Source organism: Bombina bombina, chromosome 7 (genome assembly GCF_027579735.1).
Source record: "Bombina bombina isolate aBomBom1 chromosome 7, aBomBom1.pri, whole genome shotgun sequence".
Taxonomy (NCBI): Eukaryota; Metazoa; Chordata; class Amphibia; order Anura; family Bombinatoridae; genus Bombina; species Bombina bombina.
Window position 1 is genome coordinate 500,341,746 of NC_069505.1, and position 15,068 is coordinate 500,356,813.

A 15,068-nucleotide genomic window follows, 5' to 3' on the forward strand; every position below is an offset into this window, starting at 1 on the left:
TGTGTACATATATACACATAAATATGGAATATAATAGTCTGTATTGTTATGCTACAAAGTAATATATTCTATTAGATAGATAATGTAAACATACCGTATATTTATTTGTAGGTTCCGAACAGGAGGAGTATGAAGCTGCACCAACACCACAGCAGGATGTTCCTACATTCACTGAGGAGGATGAGGATATCTATGGTGACACTACCTCCTATATCAGCCTCTTAGAAGATGATATGCAGCAGCCTAGGGCATATGAGGTGGAGGATGTATCATGCCCTTCTCCATCTACTTCGGAGACAACATTTCATGTTTTGGGTTCTGAACCCCAGCAGACTCATCCTCCTCAACAATGGCAGTTCATGCATACTTCGCAGCAACAAATGGCACAGCCCCCACAGCTGCACCCACCGCAGCAGATGATGCACCCCCCACAACATCCTCCTCAGCAGCAGATGATGCACCCCCCACAACATCCTCCTCAGCAGCAGATGATGCACCCCCCACAACATCCTCCTCAGCAGCAGATGATGCACCCCCCACGACATCATTATCCTCAGCAGCAGATGATGCACCCACCACAGCAGCATACAGATCTGCATCATCTGTACTATATGCCTCCCACTCCTATGGCACAACAGGAATCCACACCACCACCCACTGCACCCACCAATGTATTGCCAACAGTGCCATCACAGACAACCTCACAGTCACCAATACGGAGAGACAGCCCTGGAACCAGCCAATTATTAGTTCCTGAGACACCAAATGTACAACAGGGTCCGGCACAGTCCCAGCAGGATGATCTACTGAGGCTCATACATAGAGAGCTTAGGCTGTCCAGGCTCCAACAGCAGCAGGATTTGAGAAGGATACAGAGCCAAATGGACATCCATAATGCCTCACTCGTCCGCCTGGCAGAGGCAGTGGAGAGGCTCGCGGATAGGCCCCAAACTCCATCCTCCCTTGCATCCTCTGTCATCTCCCTGCAGGACCCTGAATCGCGGTTATTAGCCTCACATTCAGCTGGTGGGCGTCGCACAAGACGCCACACTGCCCCCCTAAGTACCTCTCCTCCAAAGGCAAAATCCCGCCGCAAGAATTAATTAATATTCTTTTTTTTCAACCCAAGATATATCATATCTAATTTTTGCACTAAAGCACTTTTTTAAGTGCGATTTTCATCTCATAAATATGCATCCATTTTTCTAATCCAAATTTGAACATATATCTTAATATTATTCTAATAGCTGTTTATCTGCTAAAAATTAACAGCTTTATTCATTTTTATTTCACATGATGTCAATTAATATGCAGGTGTACATTGTTGATAAATTTATGTGTCCTTTTATTGAGGATATCATATTATGCCGTTTAAGAATACTTGGGGATACGTGTCTGAAATTTATACAGTATATGCTATCTAACATAAGTCAACGTGACATGTGTAAATGTTATGATTTATATTCCACAAGCATATGTTGTTTGCTCCTTCAGATGAAGCTAATAAGGGTTATACAGTTATAGAAGAGTTGAAAAGTAAATACTCCTTCCTGTTGATATGGCCAAATACCTTGCATTCATTCTTATAGTCCTATGTGGAATGTAATATCTGAAATATATACCTATCATGACTAATACCTATCATGACTAATGCACTCCTTTTTGTCAAGATTATTATTCAATATTTAGAATAATTAGATAAATGTATCTTTAGGATATTTATGCACTGATGTATATACAACATATATGTGATTGCCATGATATAGAGGTGATTAATACATTTTAATTGACATCATATGAACAGACACAGACTCTCCCTGGGACCAATGCACAATGCACTTTTAAAATGTTTCAATAACTCCATGTTAAAGACAATACTTCATATCTCTTGAAGTATGTAATATTAAGCACTTATGTATTTTGGTTAATAGTCTAAATATTGCAAATGTATTATCTGCTTTAGCAGACATGACATTACATATATTTTATAAATATTAGTACTATGACACATTATAACTTTAATGTGTCATCGTTTTGTATTGAATAAATATGATTTTCACATTGAAAATTACATTTGAATGAGGGTAAATCTGTAATAATAAAACTCATCTTCATGATAAACAACTTATTTCCTTTGAATTATTTTTCTATATGTATTGAGATTATATATAGCATCCCTGGGCAAAGGTTTCATTTTGAATAGGTAGATATTTTATTTATTTTTAAAATATTTTACCAGGAAAGATACATTGAGATTTCTATGGTTTTCAAGTATGTCCTGGGTCCACAAAACATTGCATTGATACAATGGGTACAATAAAATAAAAAAAAATAATAATACACCATATATGCACAAAAATTTAACATAGAACCGGTAGGAAATATATAATCAACAATGACAGGTGCATTCTGTTTTGAGATATGTAGAGAGGGATCTCTTAAAGGATATTAGGCATGGGGAAGGTTTGAAAGTGTGCGGGAGGTCGTTCCATAATTGTGGTGCTTGCATATATTTTTATATGCACATACATATTGAAATTTCTATGACAACATGGGTGCAAATATTCCTATACATAGGACCAATAAATGTAGCATATATAATGTTATTTGTACATTGAAACACTCATAATATTTTTGTGATTTGCTATTTCAATGAGAAACAGGCCTCAAAAAGCTCTTTTTTCCTCCTTTACACCTAGTTGAGCTGGGGGTAATATTTCTCAATGTATCGACAGCCTCCGACAGTGTATTAACGGTTAGCGCTTTCAATGGAAACCTGGTATAATTTATCGATTAACGGCTTCTATTACTTTCTATGGGACGCGAAAATCTTTTCGGCAGCCGAAGTCCGGCAGCCGATATTGAGGTATAACGCGCCATTGGAAACAGTCGTTAAACGCTATTGCTTTCGACAGCATATTTAACGGTTTGCGAGTGCACGCAAACTGAATTACGACTCAATGGAAGCGAGGCCTAAGTTGGTCTTTAAGGGACCATTTGTTTGGGACATAGATACTAAAAATAAAGTTTCTGGATTGTGATTGGCAAATTATCTATAATTTGCCATATTTATGCATTAACCTAGAGTTTCCCTTACAATGATGAGTGATACACACAATTAGTGCAAATTTGGAACTGTAAGAGGATAATATTTACCTCTTACAGTTCCTTTATGCTTCTAATTTTCATTATTGAATACTGGGCTTTGACTTTCATATTGTATTACAAAATATAGCCTGAATGTGTATGTTGCATAATCAAACTCAAAATTCACACAATTTCCAGCCTAAAAAGTTTCAGGCCTGCAATAGGTCCTTAGTCATGACTAAGGGCCTATTGCAGGCCTGAAACGTTGTTCGTTTGTTTGCTCCTATGGACCCAGTTGCAAAATAAAGGTATTTTAAGAAAACTTTTGGAGACTAGAAATTGTGTGAATTTTGAAGCATTACTGGGATTTGGCAAACCCCTTCCCGTGCCCCATATGCAAGGTGTGCTGTCTTCCTACCTGAATTACAAGTAAGAAACATCAGAATTTTTCTTACCAAAACCTTTAAAAATTTTGTCCACTGATGGCAAGTTTCCTCTCCCACTGAACTCCTCTCCTTGATCAACTAAAGCTTCTTTCACAGCCTGGTAGCCACTAATAACAACTACAGGGCGTGATCCAAAGTATACTGTGTAAACAGAGCCATACTTGTCAGCAAGCTATATAAAGAACCCAGAGAAAAGAGAAACCATTAATGGTGTATCAATTACAGTTCATTCATGTACATTTAATTATTAAAAAATTATGATTTATGAAAAATTTGAAGTTGGCCAGGCTTTTAAAACTCTGGACCTCAAGGGTAGATTTTACAAGCAGCGGATGCTACAATCTACCCCCATAGTTTCCAGATGGCTGGAAACATAAATTAAGAAGCAGCAGTCTTAAGACCACTGCTCCATAACTCGTTCGCCACCTCTGAGGCGGCAGACAGCATTCATCACGATCAGATACGATCAGTATGATTGACTCTCCCTGCTAGCGGCCGATTGGCCCCAAATGTGCCAGGGGGCAGCATTGCCCAAGCATTTCACAAGGAATGCTTGTGCAATGATAAATGCCGACAGTGTATGCTGTCAGCATTTAGCGATATCCGCCCACATCTTAATAAACCGGCCTCCAAGTCTCTTGTGATGTGTTAAGAGGAAACAAATATGAAAGCAATCTATAAAATATAATTGTTTTACATGTTTTATTAGAATTTATTTTATAATATAGGAAGAGCTGTACATTTCTTGCTATACAATAAAGAAAGTAAAAATGCACCCTCACAGCTTCACTTTAGCTGAAATGATATATTATTTGAGCACATTTGTTCTTATATTGTTCACCTGCAATACGTCTGGCCCCAGGATAAATGGTTGTAATCTAAATCACAAACAAATAATTTGTTTGATAAAATATATATTTGTTTTTATAGGTTTGTTAAAGCCAAGAAATAAAACATAGGCATTTATGGAAACCTAAAAAAAGAAAGTATTTGTCAACCTCAAAAAATACCTCTAGAATAAAATACAGGCTTTCATAGAGTCTTTTATATGAAGATTCCTCTAATGAAAATTGCTTATTCCTATAGTATTTTTATTGGATTCTTGAAAATATTATTGAAAATAAATGAGTTCCCCCCAGATGTTGAATGGACCCCTCTATAAGAAATTGTATTCCTTATATAATTTCCTATGACACATCTACAAGAAATAATTTTTTCTATAAACTCTTATGAAAATCAACCTTTTTTGTTAAATAGTGTATGCTTATCTATACTGCATATACTGTATGTTTAGAAATGAGGTATTTTCTACAATATGATAAGAGAAACTGAGAAACTGGTATGAATTTGGCCCCCATGTACGAAGGTACGAGGGGACAAGCTTCTCAACTCGAGAAGTTGTTCGCTCACCTTTGCTACATACGGGCAGTGGATGAAACAGGATCTGTCTATAGTATCATTACATGCTCAAGTGAGCGTGTAATACGTGACTAATCATGTGAGAGAAGGGATTGTCAATCACAGAGAGTGAGCGAGCGCTTAGTGATTTACCCTTTATTGACCGCTGCTTCTTACTTTGCGGGAAGCAGGCTTGCATATGGGAACCTGCCCCGTAAGGGCTACAGAGCAGCTTTCACTGCTTAGTACATAAAGCCCTTAGACCTTTTTTGTATTCAAAGGGTGAATGAGAAATCCTTTACTTAGTTTCATGTAACAGGGAATGTAAGTTTAGAGAAATATAAGAAGATCACTCCTCTACATGATTTTATTGCTAAATAAACTCTCAGTGGACTCCATCACAAGAAATAATACTCCACTTACTTTTTCATGGGACCCTTCTACAAGAATATTTTTCCCCTCATTAAATTCATAGGACTCTTTAAAACAAGTTACGTATCCTTATAGACTTTCATGCATTTCTATACAAGAAATAACTGGTCACAACTACAAAAAATGACTTGTCCCCAAAAACTTTCATGGCACCACTTTACAAGAAAAAAAATCCTCTCCCCAGAGAAAATTGTATTCCTCATATACGTTTGTGGGAACTTTCTACAATAAATGATTTACCTCTACAAAAACTGATCACCAAAGACGTTCAAAGGACATCTCTACAATAAATATTTTGTTATAAGGAAGTAGCTTTGGATTCTTCTACAGTAAATTTCTAGACTTCTTAGGTTATTTCATACATATAATATTGTCTGCCCTCTTAAAATTAATTAGGATCTTCTCAATAATGTATCATCTTATTATTTCATATAAAATATAAATAAAATCGGTTTCTTGACAGACATTTTCATGTAATTATTTTTTAAAAATATGTTTGTATATACTGATCTTAAAGGGACAGTTAAGTCCAAAATAAACTTTCATGATTCAAATAGGGCATGTAAATTAAAAGGAACACAAAGGGTTAAAATACCGCTGTAAACCCCAAACGATAAAGACGATAAAGACTTGTTAGTGGTGTTAGCGGTGACAAATCCTCATATGGTGAATCGTATAAAAATACTTAATCGTGCATAAGTTGGAGACAAGTACTGACTCATATACATAAAGTCCAAAGTCTTCAAAAGTACAAATAAAACATAGCATTTATTCCGTATACAGATAAAATACAATTAAATCAGTTACAGACCTGGAATTTGCAGTACTTTCAGTAAGAAAGAGAAATACCTCTGACCCTCCTCTTGCATCACCTGACGCATTTTAAACAACTTTCCAATTTACTTTTCTCATCAATTTTGCTTTGTTCTCTTGGTATTTCTAGTTGAAAGCTAAACCTAGGAGGTTCATATGCTAATTTTTTAGACCTTGAAGGCTGCCTCTAATCTGAATGCATTTTGATAGTTTTTCACCACTAGAGGGAGTTAGTTCATGTGTTTCATATAGATAACATTGAGCTCATGCACGTGAAGTTACCTAGGAGTGAGCACTGATTGGCTAAAATACAAGTCTGTCAAAAGAATTGAAATAAGGGGGCAGTTTGCAGAGGCTTAGTTACAAGGTTATCACAGAGGTAAAAGTGTATAACTATAACCATATTGGTTATGCAAAACTGGGGAATGGGTAATAAAGGGATTATCTATCTTTTTTTAAAAAAGGTAGACCCAATTTACAAGAAACCATTTTTTATTTTGGACTTTCCTGAAATACAATGATTTGCCCCATATTCTTTTAAGTAACATCCTCATCTAAGAAATAATAAGAGAATTTCTGACCTGCATTAAAGACTTTACCATCTCACCCATCTTAATTTGCAGTAGGTTTCCAATCAAAGGAATTGGTGTTGGCCCTGGGGGTAGATTACGTTTCCTATACATTTTATTCCATGTTGAGTATATCAATAGACAAGAGATCAGCACAGTTAATAGAAGGGTTCCAGTTAATGTTATATCCATGATTCCTTTGTAGAAACTTCAAAAATCCATTTCATATATCACTGTGGGGTTATTTATACAAATCTTCTAAACGGATTATCTTGAAGATATTTAAGTAAATTATATAATTCATTTAAGTTTGTTTGTTACACTATTTACCCAAAGGCTCAAGTGCACCATATTGTAAAACTATGCATTGAAATATAATACACAAGAAAAATAATCTGATATACAATATCACTAGTACAAGGAGTTCCAGTAGATTTGGGAATTATAACACTAATCCTTTGCAAACCTAAATATTAATCTCTTTTACATCTTCTGAAATGTATTTATTTTATATTTTTTACAAACTTATTTTGCTTTAAGTCAGAACAACTTTGTCAGCACCTTTTTCCATGTTTACATAACAAAAATGTTTCTCTGTTTTTTGTTTTTTTTAAAAATAATGTATAATATGCTTTAAGAATTGAAGCATTTTGTGCAATGGGATTAGAAAGACTTTAAACATGAGCTTTTCTACAAATTCATTGCAGACCTCCTTTCCCATGGTTTAAGGTAACAGGTAGACAAAGAAATATGAGATCACGAAATGCCGGTATTTTGCTATAGAATATGAACATTATTATTATGTAATGTGTAGTCAGTATATGTAGTTTCTTTAATACAAGCCAATTTATTATGTATTTATTTAATGAATTAATAAAAAAAGTTTTATAACACAAACTTTCCCTACCTGTTCAATGCTAAGCAGTATCCACATTATTAATTTGCATATCTGATATTCTATTGCTTAAATTCTTAAAGGGAACCATTTTTCACTATTGAGGCTCCAATTCTATTGGCTACATTAACATTAATTTGCATGCGTATTACAAGTTGAAAGTACACGCGTTCACTTGAGCACAATCAAATGTGTGTTACGCATATTTTACATTCCTTTGTTCTTCACATAGAATTTTTTTATTTTTTTATTATTAAATATATATTTCTGATGTAAAATAGATATCTATACCTATATATCTATAGGAATACATACATACATATATACAGGTATATATATATATATAGACTGGTATAGGTACATACATATACAGTATACAGTTTATATATATATATATATATATATATATATATATATATATATATATATATATCTCAAAGGATTTCCAGAAGGAAAGGTAGCAAAAACCGGAGTCAACAAACTTGTACGCTTGTAATTTATTCAGCAAAGTTGCCAAGTATCAGGTAGATAGACAAATGACACCTGACGCATTTTGCGCATGCGCACATGCGCTTCATCAGAGGCTCGAGATATATATATGTATTTACAATAAAATAACATATTGCTGTCGGGTTAGCGTGCAATTTATAAGTGTTAGTTTTTTTCTCCATTGAAGTCTATGGGGTGAATGTGTTAGTACGGTTTCGATATCCGAAGTCCTAAAGCTAGCGCGTCAGGTTTCACTTGCACACAAAACTTGTACTTTCAACTTTAAAACGTGTGCTAACCCGTACGTGCAAAAATATTACTTCTAGCGATGTTTAAGCTCAAGTGGGAGCGCAAAATAGCATACCACTTGTAATCAAGCTTAATTTATTTAACCCTGGCAAGGGTTAAACATATACTTAAAGATCCACTCTGAGCCATGAGCTCTGCATCTGGTAAGCAAAACAAAGCCGGTGATTGGCGAGGTTGGGCAACTGCCAATGGAAATGAGCTCACTAGCTGTCTCCTGTTCAGAACCAGAAGTTCTCCAAAGTTTGTCATTTAGCCACACAAAGAGGTTAAACACAAATGTTTACACTTTGTTGTTCCTTTAAATGCAGTAGTTTTCTTTTTATTTAGATTTGTAACATGAAAGAGATCTGATCTGTTTTATGATAAGAAATTATCATATAAATGTAATAAATAGTTACAAATATTTAATAATTACAGGACACTATACATCATGGGGCATATTTATCAAGCTCCGTATGAAGCTTGATGCCCCGTGTTTAAAGACTGCTGCTCCATAACCTGTTCGCCTGCTCTGAGGCAGCGGAGAGACATCGCCAGAAATCAACCCGATTGAATACGATCAGGTTGATTGACACCCCCTGCTAGCGGCCGATTAGCCATGAATCTGCAGGGGGTGGTATTGCACCAGCAGTTCACAAGAACTGCTGGTGCAATGATAAATGCTGAGAGCATATACTGTCTGCATTTATCGTTGTGCAGTGGACATGATCCGCAATATTTGATCATGTCCGCTAGCACAATAATAAATAGGCCCCTACATCTGAGGAAAGGTCTATTCGTGTTGGGATTTGGGAATCTCTGTTATAAATAATTTATTGCAATATATGTTTGGAGATACTTAATTCGTGGGTGAGGTCTGGGAAGATCTGATGTGTATTTATTTATTGAATGTCACCTTCCAAAATATGTCTAAAGAGACTAGAAAACTCCAGAGTGCATTTATTTATTGCTGGACATCTACCATCTTATATGTGGAGAGACCTAATAGTATCAAGTTTTAGGAATCTCTCAAAGAATTTAATGCCTACCTCCTTTTCTTATCCATGAGTCCTAATTGTGAGTTGGTCTTGGCTGGGTTGTATAAGAACCTCTTGGGGTATTTATTTAGTGTAGGCCTCATTATGTCATAGATGCATAGAGGCCCATGTCAAGGTCTGGAAATCATTGGCATGTATACATTTATTCATCCCAGGAGTCCTTCTGTCATGCATTTATAGAGGCATAATTGTGTCAAGGTCTGGAAACCACTGGCATGCATGAAATTGTTTATTCCAGGCCTCATTCTGTCATAGATGCATAGAGGCCCATGTCATGGTCTGGAAACCACTGGCATGTATGTATTTATTTATTGAAAGCCTCATTCTGTCATAAATGCAAAGAGGCCCATGTCAGGGTCTGGAAATCATTGGCATGTATATATTTATTCCTCCCAGGACTCCTTCTGTCATGCATTTATAGAGGTATAATTGTGCCAAGGTCTGGAAACCACTGGTATGTATGCATTTGTTGATTCCAGGCCTCATTCTGTCATACATGTATAGAGGCTGGTGTCATGGTCTGGAAACCACTGGCATTTATGTATTTATTTATTGCAGGACTCATTTTGTCATACATGTATATAGGCCAGTGTCATGGTCTGGAAACCACTTGCATTTGTGTATTTATTTATTGCAGGACTCATTTTGTCATAGATGCATCATTATTTATTTCAGGCCTCCTATCATCATAATTGTGGAGAGGCCTAGATTTGTTATAAGGTGTATTTATATATGTATTTATTGTAAAAAAACAACAACAGTGACCTAGATTAAATAAACATATTCATTAACATAATATTTAATGGAAAAAATTTGCAGAAATATCTCAGTGACCTTACTTTGTCAATTCCATAAATTGTGAAACACTTTATCTTGCAACCATTAACTTCAAATAAAAATGGAAAAAGAAATGCAGAAAACGCAAACATATGCACTAAAGAAAGCATTGAAAAAAGTAAAATAAAAACAAAACAACTGTATCAGTTTTAAAATAGCGATACTCAGCCATGAGATAAGATACTTCAAAGGGCAATACTATTTATTTATTTATAAAATATTTTACCAGGAAGGATACATTGTGACAGATAGCTCAGCATGCTAAGGCACTGTGGCTGAGTTCTGTAGCAACCCAAGGGTGGCAGGTTCGATCACCGGCGAGGTCCACTCAGCCTTTCATCCTTCCGAGGTTTATAAAATGAGCAGTGCCTTGAGATCCTTACGGGTGATTAGCCGCGCTTTACAAGTACCCAATACATATATCTGCAAAGTTTCTGAGACACATCTTGTTCTATCAAGTGAGACTATGGCCTCTATTTATCAAAGCGTCAACTATGGTGCATTCGCGGGCATCAATACGCTCGCCATACATCGCTGCCGCGGACCTTAATACACTCTCCATAATTATTAAAAAAAATGTGCAAAGAGGATTGGACTGGTGTTAACTAACAGTCATCGATGTTGCAGCTATTCGGGCTTTTCCCAACTTTATTTATATCATTGCAGTACAGTCCACGAACATAGCACATACCTTGTCAGTACATTATTGTATATAGATGTCATTTTTTATTTTTTAAATCGAATTTTAAAGATAGCAAGTAGCGACATAATGTTAGCAAAATGTAGAGGGAAAATTTTTTCTTCAAAATTGTATATACTGTACATATTTTACTATGTATATACAGACACATAGAAGTTGCAAATATAACATAATCAGAGTATATGTATTTATTTGAGATCTATCACTATTTGAAAGGGATAGGAGATAAAATATTTAATTTACAATAGTTGGAGCTAGCTGCTAATTGAGCCTGTTATGTAGTTCTTTTCTTGTCTTTGTATATTTATTATTGAGACAAGTTAGGTGCAAAACTGTGCACAAAATACGTAATCCCTGATTTTTAAAGAGAGACAAATTTGGAGCATAATCCATTCAAAGCACTTTTTTTATATTTATATCTAATAATGCATTAAATGTAGATCAATAATATATTTGCTTTTTTTTTTAAAGTTTTTTTTTATTTAATAGTTTGTAATTGACTTTTTAGGTTATATGTTTCATTGTCTTGCAGCATCAAACATATATATATATATATATATATATATATATATATATATATATATATATATATATATATATATATATATATACAGTATATATATATATATATATATATATATATATATATATATATATATATATATATATATATATATTCCTTGATATCTCTATCTGTATGTATGTATGTACATATTGATCTATGTAATTGTAAATAATATGATAGATTTATTTATGTATATATCTTTTTTTTTAATGTAATTTTTACATATATTTGTTATTAATTCATGGGACACCAATATCATAGAATATAATTTCAAGCGACAATACAAACCTTTAACTTTTACTAAAGGAACACTAAGCACATTTTAGGTACTTTCAGAATTCTGATTGAACATTCAATTGAAATCCATTTTCAAAATTACTACTATTAACCATTTTAATTATTTATTTTGTTATCTTTATTTTAAAAATAATGCATCTAGGCTGAGGATCAAGATAAATTCAATTGAACACCCATGGAAAAGCACTATTTCATTGGTGATGTTTAATCAGCAAGGTCAACTCATGTTTTGATTAAATTGAAATGTTTGATTTAAAATACAGATACAAATAGACTGATGACAATTTGAGAATGGGACTATCTTACAAAGTTTATTTAAATTGTATGCTCTATCTGAAGCATGAACAATAAAATTGATGTTCATTTTCACTTTAATCCTCAGATAAACTTTTCTAATTTAAATAGCAATGCACATGTGAAAGCCAATCATATAATGATTCTGATTTAACAAATATCTTCCGGACCTGATCCGACAGTAAGCATCAGGTCTGACAGACCTCGCTGAAAGCGGAGAGCAAAATGCTATCTGTATTCTCAACGCCGCCCCCTGCAGACTTGAGGACAATTGGCCAATGAACCCGATCGTACTCGATCGTTTTGAATTCTTGAGATTCCTGTCCGCCTCATCAGAGCAGTTGGACACTTGAAATAAATATTTAAATGAATACAGCAACACAATAATTAAGATTAAATAGATAATTATTAAACCTAAAAAAAGATAAACTTAATAAATTTTAATATATATTTTTCAGAAAAATATCAAAAACAAGTAAAAAATAGCAATAACAATTACATTTGATTCATGGCCTCCTGCAGGGCCCGCACAGCCCTGGACACAATATCCAGCTCTTGGCTAGCTCTCGAAAAATTTCCTCCATGAAGGACCCAGTTTGGGTGCCCTGATCTTGATCTATAAAACGAATACCAAAAGAACATATGTTAGATAAATTCTTTATCAAGATACAATTTGTAAAACATATTCTTTTTACTTACATTGCACTCTTGCCACCTCCTCTTGAAATCCTGGCGGTGACAAAGCCGGTTCGTGATAATCCCCCGGTACTTGGTCGTCTGTCAGAGATGAAGCACAATAATGAACAAATGTTAGTATGATCGATGACAACTCCAATATTATACAACCAATATTTCATTAAAAACTATTAAAAATGTCCTCTATAAATTATATTTTAAAATAAATACATAAAATGGACAAGCACACCACAATTTTTCTATCAGCTTTTATAAAGAGACTATAATGTTTTCAATCTTTATACCTTTTTTTTTAATAAATTGTCTCATTCTTCTATTATACTTTGATGAAAAGCATATCTAGATATTCTCCGTAGTTGCAGATTTTTTTAAGGATCATAGAGGCCTTGTATAATTGTCTCACACATATACATTGTTATAACTTCAACAAAGGATATATATAGAATGAAGTACATTGAATATTATAACAAAATTGTAAGCTTTTGGAATATTATAATCTCTATCTTAATCATGAAAGAAAATGTTTGTGTTTAGTGTCCCTTCAACATGCACCCTGTCGAACTTTGAAAAAGAAACAAATTGTAAAGTTAAATAATAACAACATAGTATGAGAATTAAAAATTACCTTGGATATCAGGGACATCCTCTTCTGTCCCTGAATCCTGACCACCCGCAAGGAGGTGCACTGGCAATGGGGGTGAGAAGCGGTTGCTCCTTGGCATTGCCATACAAACCAGCCTCATGTACCGGGGGATTCTTTCTCTTGGATGCCTGCGATCTGTGAAAATATAAAGTTATATGTATACATTAGATACAGGTTATATATTATTGGTGAGTAATGTATCTGCAGCATCAGTGCATGTAATCTTTATTCTTTCTGATGAAAACAAATTTTAAAAAAATAAATTAATTAAAAAAAAAAATATATATATATGTACATATATTTAGAGAGAGAGAGAGAGAGAGAGAGAGAGAGAGATATCTAGATAGCTATCTATATATGCTTAATATATATATATATATATATACAGGGAGTGCAGAATTATTAGGCAAATTAGTATTTTGACCACATCATCCTCTTTATGCATGTTGTCTTACTCCAAGCGGTATAGGCTTGAAAGCCTACTACCAATTAAGCATATTAGGTGATGTGCATCTCTGTAATGAGAAGGGGTGTGGTCTAATGACATCAACACCCTATATCAGGTGTGCATAATTATTAGGCAACTTCCTTTCCTTTGGTAAAATGGGTCAAAAGAAGGACTTGACAGGCTCAGAAAAGTCAAAAATAGTGAGATATCTTGCAGAGGGATGCAGCACTCTTAAAATTGCAAAGCTTCTGAAGCGTGATCATCGAACAATCAAGCGTTTCATTCAAAATAGTCAACAGGGTCGCAAGAAGCGTGTGGAAAAACCAAGGCGCAAAATAACTGCCCATGAACTGAGAAAAGTCAAGCGTGCAGCTGCCAAGATGCCACTTGCCACCAGTTTGGCCATATTTCAGAGCTGCAACATCACTGGAGTGCCCAAAAGCACAAGGTGTGCAATACTCAGAGACATGGCCAAGGTAAGAAAGGCTGAAAGACGACCACCACTGAACAATACACACAAGCTGAAACGTCAAGACTGGGCCAAGAAATATCTCAAGACTGATTTTTCTAAGGTTTTATGGACTGATGAAATGAGAGTGAGTCTTGATGGGCCAGATGGATGGGCCCGTGGCTGGATTGGTAAAGGGCAGAGAGCTCAAGTCCAACTCAGACGCCAGCAAGGTGGAGGTGGAGTACTGGTTTGGGCTGGTATCGTCAAAGATGAGCTTGTGGGACCTTTTCGGGTTGAGGATGGAGTCAAGCTCAACTCCCAGTCCTACTGCCAGTTTCTGGAAGACACCTTCTTCAAGCAGTGGTAGAGGAAGAAGTCTGCATCCTTCAAGAAAAACATGATTTTCATGCAGGAAAATGCTCCATCACACGCGTCCAAGTACTCCACAGCGTGGCTGGCAAGAAAGGGTATAAAAGAAGAAAATCTAATGACATGGCCTCCTTGTTCACCTGATCTGAACCCCATTGAGAACCTGTGGTCCATCATCAAATGTGAGATTTACAAGGAGGGAAAACAGTATACCTCTCTGAACAGTGTCTGGGAGGCTGTGCTTGCTTCTGCACGCAATGTTGATGGTGAATAGTGATGTCGCGAACCTAAAA

The 15,068-nt window shown here is 35.1% G+C and overlaps 1 protein-coding gene across 1 annotated transcript in view; it reads right to left on the minus strand.

Moving 5' to 3' along the window:
* The window catches only part of LOC128636470 (cytochrome P450 2C8-like), a 36,933-nt gene extending 29,996 nt beyond the window's left edge, over window positions 1-6,937 (minus strand). Inside the window, exons 1-2 of the mRNA XM_053689483.1 lie at window positions 6,758-6,937; window positions 3,543-3,705 (exon numbers count right to left, since the gene is read on the minus strand). Of these exons, the coding sequence (XP_053545458.1) occupies window positions 3,543-3,705; window positions 6,758-6,937 (343 nt within the window). The remainder of the gene's footprint in view (window positions 1-3,542; window positions 3,706-6,757) is intronic.
* Window positions 6,938-15,068: the final 8,131 nt, after the last annotated feature.